At 40.5% G+C, this 19,371-nt stretch overlaps 1 protein-coding gene across 1 annotated transcript in view; it reads left to right on the forward strand.

Annotated features, from left to right (window-relative positions):
• ZNF407 (zinc finger protein 407) overlaps positions 1–19,371 on the forward strand; it is a 317,252-nt gene that overhangs the window by 190,963 nt on the left and 106,918 nt on the right. Inside the window, exons 6-7 of the mRNA XM_088535667.1 lie at positions 2,260–2,343; positions 11,135–11,255. Of these exons, the coding sequence (XP_088391793.1) occupies positions 2,260–2,343; positions 11,135–11,255 (205 nt within the window). The remainder of the gene's footprint in view (positions 1–2,259; positions 2,344–11,134; positions 11,256–19,371) is intronic.

Genomic DNA, 19,371 nt, shown 5'->3' on the forward strand with positions numbered 1-19,371 from the left:
CGCAGAACTGTTCTGCGTCCTCATTAGCGAAAGGAGCTGCCGGCCGCGCTGACGTCTGCTCGGAGATGTAAACGCAACATGAGCTGATTTATGACAACATATAGATGATGAACAACGGCTTGGTAGGCATGGAGCAGCATTTAACTTTCAAGTGTGAATTTTATGCTGGAGTGTTAGGTGTTACAGCTAGTTAGAAAGATTTATACTTAAAATTGATTAATTAATTAATATTTAATTAATTATAATTAAGCCGTATTTATAGTCCTCCCACTCCTTTTCTTTGATATTTTGATGAACTCAAGTTCTGCATGCTGAAACTCCTGATACAAAAAATAACGGAGAAAAGAGATTATGTAGAAATCTCTGTGTAACAATTCCATATTACATCTGCAGTGATAATATTAACCGACAATTTGCAGTAATATTCAGATTTTGATACATCATTTAATATGCAGTTTTTGCATGGAACAGATACTAGCTTGCCTCTGAAAACTGATGTGAGAGTGTGTTAGTTATGCTGGGTTTTTATTCTGCTTTTTCTGTTTTGTTTTTTAATCCTGCCATAATCACAAATTGCCAGGACTGGTTCCTAAAAAGGAGGTACCAGAAATATTTTGCAGCACTTTAGGTGCTGTCTTGGACTAGTTCTCTCATATCATGGGCCATATTTAAAAAAAAAAAAAAAAAAAAAAAAAAGTGAAGCTACAATTTCAGTCTGAGTTTTTCCCAGATTTTGGTGTATGAAATAACGATGCCTATAGCTGGCTCACTTGTGAGGTGCATTAACACGTGCCTGCTGTGTCTCGAAGCCCAGCTGCCCGCTAGAGGCTGGTCAGGGTTTTTACGACGCCATTTTAGCGCCAGTTGAGGCTCTTAGGGAGACGCGGAGGCGTCGCCTTCCTCGTGCCGGCGTGGGTGCCGCGGTGCTGGGCCGGGGCAGCAAACCCCCTTCCTGTGGGAATGCTATCCTTCCGGGATGCCGTTCCTCCCAGGAATGGTAAGGAGGGCGTTAGGCTTTTCGGGAAAGGCCGCGCGCGAGTGGAGCTGGTGCTGTGGGAAGGAGCGACGTGGAGGCTCCTCGCTGCTGCCTTCATGGGAGGTATCAATAATCTGGCACCTGACCTCTTATCCCAGTCAGCTTTCGTAGAAGGAAAATTTCCTTCCCCACGGGGAAGGATCTGAAGGAGACTGTTAGTTCCAATGAATTCAGCATCATTGCTCCGCTGGTCTCCTCTCCGCTGGGTTGCTGAGGCAGGGCACGATTTGGCTGCAGACGAGCCAAGTGATTCTCCTCTGGAGAGCCTCTTGCAGGTGCCACTGGTGTGTGGGGCAGCGCTATTACTGCAGAGCGGCCCCCCGTGCCGCCCTTTCAGGGCACAGTCGCTGCGCACGTTGCAGCACACCCCGCGTGAGAACGTGGCTCTGAAATGATAGACTGTGTTCATAAGCAACAGGGCAAAAGCTTAGCTTGTATAAAAATACTAAAGCTGGAGCACTTGCACACTTCTAATGAGTAGCGAGCTTGCCAAACTCTCTCAGATTGTTCCAGCGGTTTGGAAGGAAAAATTATCCTTCGAAGAGGAACAGTACGAGTTTCTGCTGCAATTGCAGTAGCAGTCCCCAGACCTGTTTTCTTTATGTCATGGAAGTTTTACAAACATAAACAGTACCGAATTGCCACTGGTACTGAATAATACAGCTTTTATTGTTGCCTCGGCTCTCCGGTATATTCCAGGAAAAAAAAAATTAATACTTATTAATAAGTAGAAGGTAACTAAAGATGACTGTGATCTAGTCTGTTGAAAATTTCTCAGCATCCTTAATTTGTTAGTAAATTCAATATATTTTATTTAAGCAGAATCATATATACACTATATTAACTTTTTTTTCCAGGCAATCTTTACTCAGCACAGAAAGGCCAGATGTATGGGAATTGTAAAAAATCAGGATATGCATAAAAACTGTTCAAGTGCATAAAGCAGCCCCATCTGGAAGACATCTAACAGAAATGAAGTTGTACAAAACCATTCCATTGATAATAAAGCTAATTTTTATGGGTCTGACAAGTATGTAATTATGTTCAGTGGTGCTTTTCAGATTTTATCACAGTCAATAAACCGCAGTGGTAATTTCATTCCCATTTGACATATTTACATGGAAACATTTGATTGGAGGAATTAGTAACCCTGAAAGCCTTGATAGATATGTTTTAATGATCTGTGACCTCCGCAGTCCCTCATCTGTTTATTGTTGCAACAGGCGAGAAGTCGTTCCTGTGTGACCTCTGCGGCTTCGCCGGCGGGACGCGCCATGCCCTCACCAAGCACCGCAGGCAGCACACAGGTCAGTGGAGCTGCCTTTACTCCTCGGGGTGTTTTCTGCAGCCAGGGACTATCTCCGCGCTAGGGAGTGAAGCAAGTCAAGTAGCACGTTGCAGCACAAATAGGAGCGCGGCTCATTGTTTGCTTTGCTCTGTCGTTTTGCAAGATCCCAGTACAGCCCGATACAGGTCTGTATCGAATCTGGTAGCTGCAAGGTTCAATAATTGCTTTTTGGCGGCTATTTCGGGCCTTTTTTTTTCTAAAGAAAGTAGAATTATAAAGGTTGGGTTTCTTCTTTAAATGAATGCTAAGTGTACTGTTTATTTTTTTTCAAGGCCCAAATAGATTACCTACTGTGAAGATTTTGCAAGAGTCTGCTAGAATGTCCCTTGGTGAAAATTAGAGACCACATATAGATTAATCCATTATTTTAGACTGAAACATAGCTGAAAACTAGTGTTGTTTCAGTTGCCCTTTTGCAATTTTAAGATAGTTTGTAGCTAATAGATACAACCTTAAGAGTTACCACATGGTTAGCATGTAAAGCAGGATTTCTCTCACAGAATTAGTAAAGCTTTCCCACCACCTGGTTATAAAAATTTAATATCAGATAAAATTAAATTGGTTCTTGGCTTCAAAGACTAAAAAAGTGTAAGTATTAAACATTTAGTAATACATTTTACCTTAATTGTGTTTTTCAGTAGCTCCTAGTAAAGTGTTTGATTATTTGAATAGATTTTGTTCAAACAGACTCAGAAGTGTTACTGCTTAAACCACTGTGGTTTTTGTTTTGCTGACTAGCATGAGGATAGTATAACATCACCAGGACTTACAGTGTGAGTTCAGTGACTATTGTCTAGTGTACAGTGGAAAGAAATGGCTAGGAAATAGGAAGCTGTAATTGTCACATCGTGATTTTTTCCATGGATTTTTGTGAAGGAATATCTGTAGAAGTTTTTACTATGTCCTTGAATAAACTAATCCTGATTCAGGACATACCCCATTCGAAGTGTGTAATTTCCTGGAAAGCAGCTCTTCTCTTTTCTTGGGAGCCCGAAGCCATTTTTTCCACCTTGGTTTCAGTTTATTAAGCCAACCATATTTGGAGGAGAGTCTGATACTCACAAAAAGGTGGAGTTTCTACTGCTGAGCTGGCAATAACTGGAAATGGATTTGCTGTAAATAACAATGTGCAAGGCCAGATTCTGCTCATAATTCTCCCTGGTGATTATGCTAACGTTACAGAATTTTTCTTCTGATGCACTTTTCTGAGAGAGGGCTGCTGCTGCCATTCACTGAATGATGCTTGTGTTCCTAAAATGTCCAACTAGAGTCATTTAGTACATATTGTAGGTTCATTTAGTGTGGCACACTCTGAATGATGACAAGAGCAGGTGCAACCACCAGAATGATAGTTACATGCTTCACTTGTAACCAATGGTTTTCTTTTTTTGGAGCTTTGAAAAAAAAATCACACGTTGGCTGAAATTCACCCGATCTGGACTCATAAAGAAAATCACTTTTGTTTTTTGTTTTTAAGGTTTGAGAAGGAGTAAATCATTGATATCAATATGATGGGAACTATCCTTTGTCCTGCCATGTCCTGGTATGTTACTGATAACACCGGTATCATGTCAGGCACTAGGACTCATAGTCAGGGCAACCAGGGTTAACCAAATAATGTTTAACTATTATTTTAGAATGGGAAAGTGGAAGAAATGTGTATTCTAACCTACGTGAGTGCAGATGTGGTTTCTCAGAAATGTAAGCTATCATAGGTTATATTTTATGCGTGTGCCATTAGGCCACAGGTCATTAGGAAATAAATTATGTTTCCTGGTTTATGTCTAAAAGTACCTGAAAATGTCTGAGAATACCATATGTTCCTGGTGAAAAGCTGTCTGGGTTTTGGATGGCATTTTGCCCTTCATTTTGCCACTGTGGTGAAGATTTTTGTGCTATGATCACAGGGATTCACAGGTTATAGATCATGAAGCTTGCATCTAGCAGGCATAACTTTATATTTTATGTCAGGACTGCAGGCTCGTTATTACTTTGCTATTAACTTTATACTATACAGGACAGTATCTCAGAGGCAGAGGGATCTATCTTTTTGGCATTTATCTGCCTCTGTGGCACAAACAATCAGAGATGATTCTTTAGCAGAAAAATTATCTGTAGCTGCTATTTGTTTCAAGGAGAATGACACAATCCACCTTTGACTGCGTTTTTGCACCTACGTGTGTGCCCCTGTGTTTTCATGCAGTGCACAACTTTGTCACTTCTTAGCAGCATGCACCTCACTCCTCTTGTATCAATATTTTTTTTTACTTTGTCCATGGTTGACACAATTTTCCATGAACAGAATGCCAAAGCAAATTACAATCAGATTTGAAAGAGATAGGTACCAAAAATGGTCTAAATGGCTTATATAATTCTCTGCTGTAATGCAGACTGTGTAGGGGGCTGATACAGAACAACTTCCCCTCCAAAGTGATGGGTGACTTTGATCACCCGTGAGAGACCCTTGATTCAAGGGTGGAGGAGCTAATCCCTGCATGTGGTTGAGGAGCCTCGGCTGCCACAACAAATGTCAACTTGTTGCAGCCTTGGGGTCTGGGACATCCTGGTGCCCATGGGGCTGCTCAGCTCCTCTCACAGACTGCCAACATGAGGGGACTAGCTTTAGCACTGGCCTTTTAGACTTTTGATGCTCTCGTTCTTGATATTTTTTTACCATGCACCCCGTTTTAGACAGGATTGTTTTACATACATGGCCTTTACCCTGGAAAAAGATGCATTTTCTTTGGCAATATTATGCAGAGTGTATAACTCAAGGGGCAGAATGGGGTCCTTGGTGGCTCACAGGGCAGCATAGCTTTAGGAATTATGTTGGTAAATAGAATATTATCCCTGAAAGACGTGATACTTCTCCATACAGATTTCCTTGATATGAGTTTGTTTAACTGTGAAGTAGAATGTTAACAGTGAGAAAAAAAAATAATTTGCGCTAGCAAGAAAACACTGGTGTTTCAGTTATTGACATCTTATTCTTTGCTACATATGTTATCCACCTAATGAGTAACCTGCTCTTGTGAGAAGTGCAGACTTCAAACAGAGACTAAACTAAGTCTTCTACCAAGTTTGTCCTAGTAAAACATCCTAGGGTTATCTTATGCTTTGAGAGAATCTGCTTCTAGTCCAATTCTGCAATAAATCAATCTGGGAAATGCAGCAAGTCATTCGCCAGCTCTGTTGTCATCAGTGGCCTGATTCTCTACTCTACCCATTGAAGCAACGGGAGCCTCAAGAACCTGACAATGTTCCCGTGGTGCAAAGTCTGACCGCAGCTTGATCACCCTGCAGAGGGTGCTTACGGCTCTGTCTCCGCTGAGTGAGTGCTTTAAAACAGGCACTTGTGGCTGTCTAGGCTGTGAGTAGAAACTGGGCTAAGACACGTTATCCACTTGAGATAGCCTCTAATGCCATTTAGCGAATACAGTCCAGCTTGCAAGGCTACAAGAAGGTGTATGCAAGGGCTCCGATGTTACAGCGCGACTGGGAGGAAAAATTTGCACCTCACGAGTGAATTGCTGACACATTTTTTTTTTAATTCATATTTTGTCCCAGGGAGAAAATCTTAAAGTAAGTAATATTGAAAGTTTTGATGCTGGCTGCCTGCAGAATTAGTTAAAATCCTCAAAAAAAAAAGTTTAGTGTAGGATTATCTGGATTTTATTATTAAAAAATGAACAAATAACCTCTAAATCAGCCACCATTTTTTTTCTTTTTTTTTTCTTATAGTTATTCTGCTTTCTTCCTTTATTGGTCTTCCCTCTGTCATCATGGTATTTTCTCTTCCTGTCCATTTTATTCCAGTAAACTTCCATTTAGTGCTGTAGTAGTTGGCTTGCTGCAACAGTGCTGATTGGTCACATTGCACATCATGCATTCTGTTGTGTGAAACTTCTTTTTTATGTTAGTAGTGAGTAGTCCTGTAAATTGCAAAAACCTCATTCTCGTGTTGTACACAATAGCAGTTTACATTTGCTTCTCATACGTTGTTTGTGGTAGGATCTTGCTGGGAATCGTAAAAGTAAAAAATTAACATACATGACAGTAGCAGAGCATTAGAGGGTAAGTACACTTACTGTGCACAGCAGTTCTGGAGAGTCACCATGAACCTATAGAAATGCTTGAGCAGATGTGTCTTTTTCAAATATGTCTGTGAATTTTGGAAGCTTATTGTACTTATCGTACAGCTTATATCATAGTGACCCCTGTTTGTATGATTGGTTCTGTTCACTCATTTCAGTCTTGCACTTCTCAAGACATTTATAGGTCAATGTAATAAAGAAAGAAAATTTAATAATATATGTGTTTTTATCCAGATGAGTGACTCACTTTGTATTTCTATTTCTCATGTGAATTGCACTTTGACTTTAATGTGTAGCTACATTACTCGGCATTGAATTTAATGTATAATGTAGCCTCTTCCTTTTAACTTCCTCACCACAGCTTAAAAAAAGTAATAATACCCCATAATACTACAGAAAATTTAGTACAGTGAGTCTTACAGTCATTTCATAAAGAGGAGAGGTGAAATTTGAAAAGGATCTGTGCTTTTTTATTGTTATTATTATTTCTACTTAGACAAACATTTGCAGCAGAGTGTGGAACTTAATTCTAACGAACTTTTGGTTGTAAACACTGCCAAAACCTTGGCTATCTTAAAATTTTCTCCCTGCTTAAGAGGAGTTGGATTGTGGAACAGTTTAATTCCCATTTCTGAATACACAAACTATAACTGTATTTTGCTGTGGAGTAGCAACTACATGACATCTACAAGAAGACTGGGATTTACTTATTTTTGTATGTCTTAAATGCAAAAGTGATGATCAGACTAAAAGGAAACAGAATTTGCTTCAAAATATTTCAAGCTCCTTTAAGAAGTCTGTAAGCTCCCCCACAGGGAGCAGCCTTAACAAATGCCAGAAAGTAAGAAAAGTCCCGCAAGATACAAGCGGAAGGCTGTGTTTTGTGGTCTCCTCACTCCTAAGGTCCCAAACGCATGGTAGGATTCTTTTGGTCCCACTCAGTGCATCCTGTGAAAGGCAAATAGGACCAAAAGCAGCTAGGAGCAAAAGCAGCACCTCTCCCTGGGGAGACACCTGGGGTTAGAATTCTTCCAGCTTGCTAAGTTTCTGGTTGATTCCTGAAAGCTTTCAAATGGAAGCCACCATTTAATTTTTTTTCCATCATTTATATCAAAGTGGGTCCTCAGTAGCACATTCATACATATACGATAAGTACACTGTAAGTAAAAATTGCATGGACAGTCGTGATTGTAAATAAATTCATCACTTTGTCACCAACAAATCAGTATTTGTCACCTAGATTTATAATTGTTGTTAATATTATTTTTTTTTAATATTACACGTTGAATACATAAACTGTACACAGAAATTTATGATCCCAGTAAAGCATGCTCTGTGTCCTGAAAAGCTTATCATCAAAGACAGGGAAATCGAAAGAGGTGATATCAAGGAGAAGAAGGAGAAAGAAAAAAGCAAGCAGTAATTTGTGAAGAAAAGCTAAGACAGATGCGAAAGAAGTCAGTGAAGAATTTGGAGGAGGCATTTTCAGACAGGCTGAAGAAAAAGAAAGCTTTAGTCATGATGTTTTAAGAAGAAAAGAGTGGGCAGGGTGGAGGAAGCTCACTGGTGAGATGCAGGCTTAATAACAGCGTTTATACAGTCCAGTGCTCCCCATGATCTGACCCTTTTTCAGCTGCTTTGCCGAACTCCAGATTGTTGGGACGGAAATTTTCCATGTCAGGTGCCCCAGACAGCTGATGCCTTTCAGATGTTGTTTGCGCTGTTGTTAAGAAAGCAAAATCACTCCCTCTTTTGTGAGCTTCTGGCTAGGAAATGTGCTTGTTTGAAGGCTCTTATGTGGAAAACAAGCAACAAAATGATATAAACAAAATAATAGGGGTTTGCTTTTTCAAACATGTAGAACAATTTTTTAAATAACAATGTTGTGTTTGTTGACCATTTGGGGGCACGTATCTTATGTTTTCATGGGCTTAGCTTTGACAAAGTTAAAGTTAGGTGAGGCACAGAGAAGTCAAATGTAGTGGGGCTTTTTTAAAAAATACTGCCATTATTGCGTTTTTTTTTTTTTTTAATTCATGTTATTTCAATTTCATGTTAACCAGACTCTTGATGAGGGGAAGACATTCTCCTGGAAAGGTTGATGGCAGGCAGCAGTAAAGGATTTGAAGTTCCTTGCCTGGGATGTCTTGGGACAGGCAGTGGGGAGGCAGGTTAGGGAAACACAGGCTGGCACAGATGATTATGGCCTCAAGGTAAGAAAGACAAAAATTAAAGAGAATATAAAAGTACTGCTGCTGCTCCTAAAATAATCTTCTCCCCACCACCGACATCCAACTAAGTTCTCTTCTTTCAGGTTTTTTTCCGCAATGTGCAGTTTTCCAGGCAGACCAAAGGCAGCGTTTCCCCTGGGCGCAGGTGCTGCGGGGCAGCGGTTGGGCGCCCGCGCCGCCTTCCCCGGGCGCCGCCGCCTTCCCCGGGCGCCGCGGCCTGCCGTGAGGCGCAGTGCGGCGCGCAGACCTGCCGCCACCGCGGCGCAAGCAGGCCGCTGCGAAGAGCGCCCCGGGAGAGGCTTCCCCGTGCAGCGGGCAGGGATCGCCACGGAGCTCCCGAACTCTCCTGGCTTCCAGAGACACTCACTCACCTGCCGGCCTCTCTGGCCTGCCCCAGCGCGGCAGCAGAGCCCGGCTGGTGAAGCCTGCAGAAAAACGGCAGCCTGAAATCAACCTGAAGTGCAGATTTGCTGCTTTGCAAGGGGGCCAGTTAGTAAGTCCTAGTGCATTTTCAATGAAAGCACTTAAAATAAGTCAGTATGTTATCTAAAATACTTGTAGCCTTGCTACTTAGGCTTGAAAGTGTTGCTGTCTTCTTTAATACTACAGGATAAAATAAATCGGGCACAGAAAATTTGTAGTTCAAGAGCAGGTTGTGTTGCCATGGAGCCTATGGCCTCCCAGAGAGTTTAGCTGAAGAAGCAGCCAGTACCATTCAGGCTGCTGGGAGAATCAGTTTCTTCAGAGCAGAGAGCCAGTATCTGACAAGAAAAGCCCATTTGGGGAAGGAAAGACATCCTTCCTCACAGTCTCAATTTGTCCAGCATAGAAGCTTCTGCATTGTGGCCTGCCCCTTCACCTTTCTTTGTCCCGAGAAACAATAAATGAAAAATAGTAGCTGAAATTCTCTCCAGCAGCTGCTCAAAGCAATTATTCCAACTCTTTATGGAGCTTTCAGCAGCTATTCTATTGTTCTTCCTTCCAGACTTTTCAGGTCTAAGGACCCTTTTTCCCTTGGAAGGGAAAAAGAAATCAATCTCAACAAATGAAAAATGCAGATTTCTATCACTTCTCAGAATTCTGGCCATGTGTTTGTGAAGTCTTGAGTGTCTCATGTTTTGAGGAAGCTTGAAAAATCAGAGTTGGAGGCCTGGCCCCTTGGGAGTGGTCTTTTGCTAGTGATGTCTTCTTCCAGTGATGTATCTTTTGCTGGCCGTCTGAAAATGCACAAGTTATACCTGCTGAGGGATGTGGAGCTCAGTTTTAGAATGGACATCTGAATACTCTACAAAGCAGGTATCTCTCCCTGGCAGTGTTATTCAGGCTTAAATTGGGGAAGTTGACTCCTTACGCAGTGCTTAGAATATAAGTACTTTTGAAGGCCCTCAAAATGCTTCTAAGACTCCAGAAGTTAGGAGCTGCCTTCTGTCTTGTGACTACAAAGATAAACCTCTGGTGATGGTAATTACATGTACCTGCAAGCCACACACAAGAATTTCTGGCACAACCAGGTAGAAAACCTGGATGCAGTTATCTGGGACTCAGAGTGTATTTGTCTATTTTAAGTTTTTGTCTGCTTTAGTGTCTGCTGAAGGGTGGACCCTCAGCTGGAAAATAGTACTCTATTTGCATAGGGGTTTCTTAGCTAAGGTAGAGAGTTTCATTTTTCTTCAATTAGTAGTCAGATAGAAATTCGCAGTGCTCTTCCAAGTTTATCAGAGATTGAATTTTAGTCCTCTGGTAATGCTATTGTCTTAGGTTAGTGCGTTTTCTTTTTTCATTCAATGAACCTTTCAAGTCCTTGTGCAGAAACTGAGCCACTGTTCAGAAGGACAGCAAGCAAGAGAAGAAGGATGAAGCTCAGAGGTCTGGTTTATTCTCTCAGTCTATTTATGCTTATTATCTTACAACTCTAAGGTCTAAAATACAGGGGCAGAGGCAAAAACAACAGAACAACACCAAAGACCAGAACAGCATTCTCCCAGAGATGTTCATTTCTGAGCAGGTGCTGAACACATGTCCCAGCTTCATTTCTTACCTTCTGTCTTGAGGAACGTTTCTCTGTACACGGGCACAGCCACAGTAGAAGCCAGAGGGTATTCCAGATGAGAGGAATGCCTGTATCCTGCTGGTGAAGACATTCTCATGGAATGTGGTCCAAATACCATGCTCACCCTGATTCAGTGCAGGTCCTTCTCCTCCTTTTTGCTGCGGTAACACCAGGAAGTCAGCTGGCTGTTGAAGTGAGCATAGTGAGCACAATATTTTGTAATTAAGACTTTGTATTTGGAAATGTATTCTGTATTTGCTTTTGTGATATACATGCACTGAAATCTAGCTCAAGGGACTTGCCAGAAATTCAGGCTTATCTTCCTTTTCTGTTGATGAAAACTGATAATGCATATCTTCTCTTGTCATCTTCTAGGAGAGAAACCGTTCAAATGTGATGAGTGTAACTTTGCTTCCACAACACAATCGCATCTGACACGACATAAGCGTGTCCATACTGGAGAGAAGCCTTACAGATGTCCCTGGTGTGACTACAGGTAATGAGTCATTAACTAAAGCATGATGAAAGAAGGGTTAAGGTGATCAGATGAGGTTCATTTGAAGTCACCAATAAAAATATATTGCCATTAAAACACCATCAGTGCAGCAGTAATTGCATATTAAATTAGGAGCTAAATTTAAAAACTTGGTCTTCAGTATTTAGGTATTACTTTATAAAGAAAAACAAATGATGGGAAACCTTTTAGTGGCAACACTGCGATGCTAATGTTGAGTGTTTGTTTCACAGCTGCTCTAGTGTCTGTTAGAATTCTCCATGGTGGAACTACTTATCTGCATTGCCTTTTCAAATCAGTTGCACTTTTGAAATTTTTCTCGGTTGAGTTGCAACCATTCCACTAAGAAAGGAAAAGTCCCCTAAAAGGCTTAGCAATCTAAATATTCATCAGACACTTAACAGAACTGGAGGCAACTGGAGCTAGTTAAAGTGCTGTGGTAGGTGGTGTTTCTGCTCAAGTTTTCTCCTTGCCAGCCAAGTTTATTGGATGAGAGTGGATGTAGGGTGGCCGTGTGGCAGAGTCTCATAAGTCACACCATGAAAACGCATCCTATTATGACAGTACAGTTAAGCTCTCAAAAATCACTGTTAGGAACTATTACGAATTCTTGTGGTGCTCATCCCATGTGTTCATAATGTTTGTTATAGAATAGTTATTAGAATAGATCTCACACTGCTTCTTAAGTTGCTTCTTACTTCTTAAATGTGTTTTTTTCTACAACCTTGAATACTTTTTTCGGCTAGTCTATGTGCATTATAAAAGAAATCAAAGAAGTCATTCATAAGGATCTTACAATATCTAAGGTTCAGAAGGTTCTTTAAAAAGAGGATATATGACTGTGTAAATAGATGCATGCGCTGTTATTTATGTGCACAAGCAGGGGAAGTCAGACATCTGATAACACACTATAATTTTTTTGTTTTTCAATGCTAAACATACAACTATAATGTTCTTTTAGTATATGTTTTAATGTAGTTTCCTAACAGTACATTGTATAATGAAAGCTAGCCACTCTCACAATATCCGATTTAGCATTGTTTATGATCTACTTTAAAGAAAGCTTCTGGACAGAAAACTTCTGCAGTAATCTGTACAGTTCCAGTGCAAAAAGTTGAGTTATATTAGTCCATGTCCAAGTCATCTAAGACGACTATGTGTTTTTGTGTTCCTCAGAATGGTCACATTAAAAGATCTGCGTTGAGGGACATGGCAGCCTGTAGGGAGCACAGTCAATGTGGCAGGAGGTGCAGCAGTGACGCCAAGGCCCCTGGGCGATGCTGCCTTCCTGGCACCGCATTTTTGGAGATGCTCAGTCCTGTGGTTGTCCGCTTTCATGAACCATCCCAACAGGAAGGAATAATCCTATTACAGAGCAAGATAATGAGACCTGGGTTATGGTGGGGTTCAGCTCCTGATTTGGAGCCGCTCGTGAATGGGGGTGCTCCTGGTGTGAGCCGGGTTTGCCCTGGGGGTTCGCTGCTCCCCCAGCGCGGGGCGCAGACGTTGCCCTGCCCTTGTGCAGCGCCGCGGCGCTGATAGCCGTGAGTGCTCCCCTCCGGAGGGGGCTCCATGCACAACGGCTGGGTGTTTTTCTTCAGAGGGGTAAGTTTTTGTATGGGGTGGGAATTCCAGGAAATTATAGGATTTTGCTGGTGTTAAATTATATTCAAGGTTACTAGGGAAGAAAAAAAAGGCCACTTACATGTTTTATTGGGACTACCAGGAAGTCTTTGAGCCTCTATAGTACTGAAAAATCATTTTTTTGTGATAGCAGGATAGTTTCCTTCCATCGTAGGCCCATTTCAACCTACTCTTTGAAAGCTGATCCCTGCAGGCCTCAGCTTATGCAGCTTTGATTCTGCAAAGATTTTCCTCTGAGTGTGGATGGAAAACGCCTGGCCAGGCTGCAGGAATGAGGGCTGCACTGCAACCGGAGGCTGCAGTGGGGCCCTGTGTTTCTTAGCCCAGTGGTCCTAGTTGTGCTGCCAGTTTCCACAGGCCTGGGATATTAGCCAGGCTGGTTGACAGATAAATGCTTTTCACTGTATCCACCTCTGACATTTTTTCCTCTTTATTTTCACTATATTTTTAAGGGAATCACATGTTGCCTGCTTATTAGCTCACCTACTACTATCTGTTTTCATGAAGAGAAGGTATTAGCAACTCAGCAAGTAATGTGCTTCAAACCAGTTCTGCAGACTGTCTACTCTTGTGTCAGCCATGCAGAACATGACTTCAAGGTTTTAAAGGCTGCAGATCTGGTAATAAAATTAACCCCCATGTCTCGTGGTGGCGCTCTCCCTTTGGTGATTTCAGCGCAGCCATGGTGCTGTAGGTTCATCGAGACTACTTCAGATGTTGCTTGGCAACTACAGACTCTTTCATGACCTTTGAAGTTTCATGAGATGAATATTGCGCATGTTGTGTTTGGATATGGAGTAACATATTGTTAGTGCCATCACAGCATCTCCTTTCACTGATGGGTGAAGTGATCTCTGTACGATAAAGTGGTTTGAGACATTTGAAAAAGAGAGTGCCTAAATACTAGATATTCGTAATTATTCCTGTTCAGCTGGTAAATGCTCAAAGGGTTCTTCAAGCTGACCAATTTCAAGCTTTTCAATGGGAAGAAATTGTGAACAATCATTCTGCAAAAAACTCTTGCCAGACAAGTGAACGAAAGGCTAACTAACCTTGGCAAGAAGTACAGAAACAAGGGCTATTAAAAGAAGCAAATCTGAATTTAGGAACTGCTACTAAAATGTGGATCATTTGTGACTGTACATGCCCCTATAACTCAGCTTATTTTTCTTAGCAGCAGAAATGAGTGGAGTAGACTGTGGGATACAGATTGATTTTGGCTGCATGGAAGAGAAAAGGAAATTTATTCTTTATAACCCCCAGTCAGCAAGGGAAGTTCTTTTCTTAACTAGGAAAGGCCATGAACTGCAGTGGCTTTCCCAAGTGAATAATAAACTAATCTAGGGTTTTTTGTCTCACAAATTATGCAATCTCAATACTATGCATATTTCCAAAAAGAAAACAGGGGCAATTTTATTTTACAGAGTTTCTTTTAGAATCTGTGTTTATGGCTATAGTGAAATGGTTTTGCAAAATTTATCTTCCATCTCTGCTTTTTTGTACTATGGTCAGGTGATATCTATATTTTCTAAATCTGTAGCTTATTGATGACAAAGAAATGAACTTATGATTTTTCTATCTATAACAGCAGTGTCTAGTTCCTAGTAATGATCATAATTTGAAATTATACTTTCAGTCTATTTTTTAAAACCTAACTCATTTTGAAGGAAGAAAAATCCTATCTCATAAAAAAAAATCTATCTCATAAAAAAAAGCTTATTAAAAGTTTAAACTGCTATTCTAGTTTTGTCCTGTGCACTTACTATCTCAAATCACAGCCTGTCTCTCCATTCTTAAGTCAGTTCTTCGTCATACGAAAATATTCGTTCACTCCTAATTAATGTTCCCCACGACTTTATAATACAAAATTGGTCTCATAGGGCCCTGCGCATCAATCCATATGCAATTTCTTGCTTGCATTTCTGTGCTGTTTTAGAAAGGTGTGTTATGTGGCTAAACTTTTTAGGTTACAAGATCTTAAGAGTCATAGTGACAAAAATACTGTTGGCATTTTGTAATGGGCACAGTAAGAAACAAGGAGTCCCGTAAGCTCCCGAAACTGGATAATATCTGTGAACTTAACTAATTTCTGAAACTGGGTTGTGTGCTCCGTGGCCGCACTGCTCAAACCTGGCTGCCTATTCCAGGGCAGCAGTTTAGGCACCTGAATGCGACCTGATTTCAGGAGTGCTGAACTCCCGTGCATCCCCTGAAGTCAAGGAAAGGTGCAGCATTTAAAAACCCCAAATCTTTTTTTTTTTTTTTTTTTTTTTTCAGGGGGGATGTCTAAATTAAGAATTCCTGAGCAATTAGGTATCTAATTTTAGTGATATGCTAGGCTTTAAAGCCAAGTGCTGTCAGTATTACCTTTCCACATGTGTATCTCAGCTTCTTAGGCAGTAATGATTTATTTATTTATTATTTATTGTTTTATAAATTTATCATTTATTTATTATTTATAACACTGGCTTAGTTCTGTGGTATAGACACATCTTTGGTGCAACTTTGTCCACGGGACTGTGGGGCAAGTACATTAAGCTACTCTACACCAGCCTGTTCTGTAATTAAAGAAAATTGCTCTTGTTCCTCTGGGACTCTGCTACATGGTTTTATTTTACAGATGTCCATAGGGGAGAAGGGAGAATGGAAAGGAACATCCACAGGTTTGGTGATGTTTCATGATAGTAGATAAGAGAGTTTAGAACCATTATAAAATAAACAGCCATGCCAGCAAAACAGCATTAATTCCACAAATGCACCTTTCTGTAAAGTATATGACTTGTGAAGGATGTCTTGCAACACTGAGAATGAATAGTATGCATTTTTAATATAATTATGTAAACTAAAATAAATATTTTACATTTATTATGCATAATAAAATAATTAGACAACATTCTGCAAGGGATTATGGCAGCTGAAATTCCAGTTGCAGAAGGATTCATTGTGTGGCTTCAGCAGCAGCGGCAGCTTGACTTAGGGGGAGTGACTCCACAGGGGCTACTATTCTTTCCTTGGACAGCATCCCTAGGGAATTCCTATTTCCTTCTGACTTACAGTATATGCTCGTAGGTTGTAAAGGCCAGTTTATAATACACTCCAGGATTTGTACCAAAGTCATAAGAATGTGCAAAGTCAGTGTTTTCTCTCCATGTTTATTTTGATGAGTTTAATAACCTTTAGTTGTCTTGATACAATTGCGTCAACTGAGTGCTATTCCCTGGTTGCATTAAGAACAGCTAGGGACTATTTTAAATACTGAGGTAACAGTATGTACTTATTCATAATAAAACTGAAAGGCTGTTAAGGCAACTTCTACATAAAATGATGAAACAGTATATTTATCATTAAAATGCTAACATTTATGGGTTTTTTTTGTAACCAGTGAAATTTAATATGCATGGATGGGAAATAACCAGGATACAAGTCTATTGAACATGAGGCTCCTGATGACTACAGGTGGGAGCCCCCAGTACACTGCACAGAAACACTCACTTTCATACCACAAGGGCAGAATTGGGCAAAAAAAAAGTGTAAATTCCAGAGAATTGCTAAGGAGAGTAATGTGCATGTGTGTAGTAGAACAAACTGGCCCTTCAGAAAGCACTTAGGCTTCCACTGCGATCAGCAGCAGGAGTTGAAGATACCCAGCACCTTGTGCTTGTGTCCTTATAAACAAACGGAGCTGGAAGTGGAGAGACGAATTCTGCTAACGCATGGGCATCGTTCCCAGATGTGGATACCTCAGAATATTATTCCACCCGCAGTTTTTAATAAACATTCATATGAAATATTCGGTAACATTTATATTAATCTGGAATAAAGTATATGGTAGCATTCAAGTCTATGAAAGAAAATCATTCTGGTATAAGATTTATATATATCCTAAAAATCTACTTTAATTACTCTAACGAATGCATAGCATACAGGGTTGCAGTTAGTATTATTTCTTTTGTGATATTTCTGTTGTCTAAGAAAACTGTTTTTATATTCAAAATATGAAATGTGACAGTGCACAATATAGATCAACTATCGTATTGACCAAGAGATTTGCCTTCAGATACAGTTTCTAAAAGTGAGAGCCTGGCAGAAACCAGGGAGCGCAGAAATAGTCATAGTGGTCCTCACCCTCTGCACTCAGTGAGAATGAGGAACTTCTTAAACTCGCTGCCTCTCCACTCTCGCTCCTCGCCTTGCCAGAGGCAAACCTCACTGCCGGGGCTGCTGCAGAGAATGTGTGCTTATTATTAAGTGCTTATTAGAAACTGTGACTGTTCCTTTAAAATGCTTGTTTATACATGTGTGCACATACATAGAGAGATGTACACAGATCTTATGACTGTTTCGCTACCAAATCGTCCTAGTAGAAGTTCTTGCACTGTGTGTACAACTACCGTCACTCTGTAGAATCTGTTGCTTTCAGTATTTTCAGTGAGTATCATAGTAATAATGCTCTACTTGCTATAAGGGAAATACAGATTTTTATTTCTTTTAATGAGTGGTGCTTCCTGCTCACTATATGGAAGCCCATCAGTAATTTCATGAGCATGGGTAGCTCGAACTTCTTTGTTGCTTTTTCTTTTTTATTTCAATTTATATATTCCTGTTTCCAAGTTTTTTCCTGTGGCCACTATAGCTAAAAGGCACTGAAAAATGTACTTTTTAATTTAGTGAATCTGTTATTTTCATGCTAGCACTGAACCGCAGGACTTGGGATTTTAAGGATCTACCTAAATATAATTACACCAGTGATGAAATTGCAAACATTTGCCTCATTTGGATTAAGTCCTTTAAATGATGTGTTTAAGTCTAAATAGCATGCTAAATTATTCCGACAGCAATGTCATATAGGTATTTTGACATCAGTATAAAAAATCCCGCATGGTTTTAACTCCTGTCATCTACCCTCTGTTGCAGCCTGATGTGATCAGCTCTCTATCAGTTAGTCCACCCTTTAAGTGATTTAAGTTGTGCAAAAGTGTTCTTGGGTTCCTGGGTTCTTTAGTAATTACTGTCTTCCCTTTGCTGCTCAATTTTATCCTTATCTTTGTGTTTTGGTGCAGCCTTTTTTCTGCTGGCTTTAGTAGCATTTGTAGCACGTGTGTGTTATTAGGTTTCTTTAGTTTTTCATCTTTAACCTGCATGTCACATAATGCTGCACTGAATTTTGGCTTCAGTCTTTTTCTTAACATTCATTTTTAACATGGAAAAATAATGAAAAACAAAAACCATCAAACAAGCAAAAAACTAGAATTCCAAGTATTGCATATCCTGCATTCTCAGACATTTTGGGGCTTTCTACTTCACATCCTAAATATCCTTAACTGACTGAAAAAAAGGAATCTCGAGGGCTCTCCTCATTTGCATCGCAGGTTATTTTGTGGCTCGGGGTGCTGGGGGATACGTGCTGCTTCCTTGCTCATTTCCCTTCCTCCACCCACATGGGTGTGTGGAGACTTTCCTCCCGGCTTCCCGCCTGCTCCAGTAAATGAACTGAAAGAGAAGGGAATGGGAACTGGAATACCTGGTGCTGTTCATAGCCCGAGAGCAAATGGCTTCCTCTTTGATGTGAAGAAGTCACTCTTGACTCTCCAAAGCTACCAAATGTCCCCTGGTGCTCCCCGGGTGCGCAGCACAGTTACCAGTCCTGGTCTGTGTAACTTTTCCTTCCACTTGTGAAGAAAAGTCTAGCACACCATCATTCATAGAGTGTAACTCTCAGCATGTATTATATATATATGTTTATGGTATCATTTTGCAAAAACACAACTAGAAGCTCTGCAGTTAATAATACTGTAAAACTTGTGTTGTCATCCTCTAAATACATCAAGGGATTCTAGTAACACCATAAACCACTAGAGCATCATGCTAATAGTTTTTTTTGTGGCATTACTAGTCCCCCTTAAAGTATAGTCTTTATAGCTTGATAGTTATCAAAGTATTAAGCACACTCTCTTTCAATCCCTGGTCAAGCTAATTATTGATTCTCTGAGGTGGCTCTGATGTTGAAGATGTAATTTGCCTTGCTAGAAACACAGTGTGAATCGTCATCCCCTCCTAGAGTTCCTGAATCAGTTCCTGCTTGGAGTTTTGCATGCACAGCCTGCCGGCCAAAAAATACCTTAAATAATTTTGAGGTTGTAGAAGGTGTTGAGAGATGGAGTGGGCAAGCGAATCCTTCAGTTTGGATGAATTTTCAGTAGAAAAGTGTGGTGCATCATGTGCTCTTTGCTAACAAGTTTTTGGTAAGATCCAACCAGAGAACTAAATTTTGGGGATACCTGTTACACATTTTTTTTCAGCATAACCAAACCATTAGAATCTCATTTTTATTTCAGGAGGGAGAAGGTGTGTCTTTTCTTTGGAAAGGTAGGTGTTATTAATCAGTTTACAAGGCTGACTTTTAGCCTGGTGTCCTGCCTTGCACTGGAACTTGCAGCAGGCCACCCATCATCTG

The sequence above is a fragment of the Tinamus guttatus genome, unplaced genomic scaffold, assembly GCF_059628265.1.
Source record: "Tinamus guttatus ecotype Peru unplaced genomic scaffold, ASM5962826v1 Tinamus_guttatus_pri_ptg000639l, whole genome shotgun sequence".
NCBI lineage: Eukaryota > Metazoa > Chordata > Aves > Tinamiformes > Tinamidae > Tinamus > Tinamus guttatus.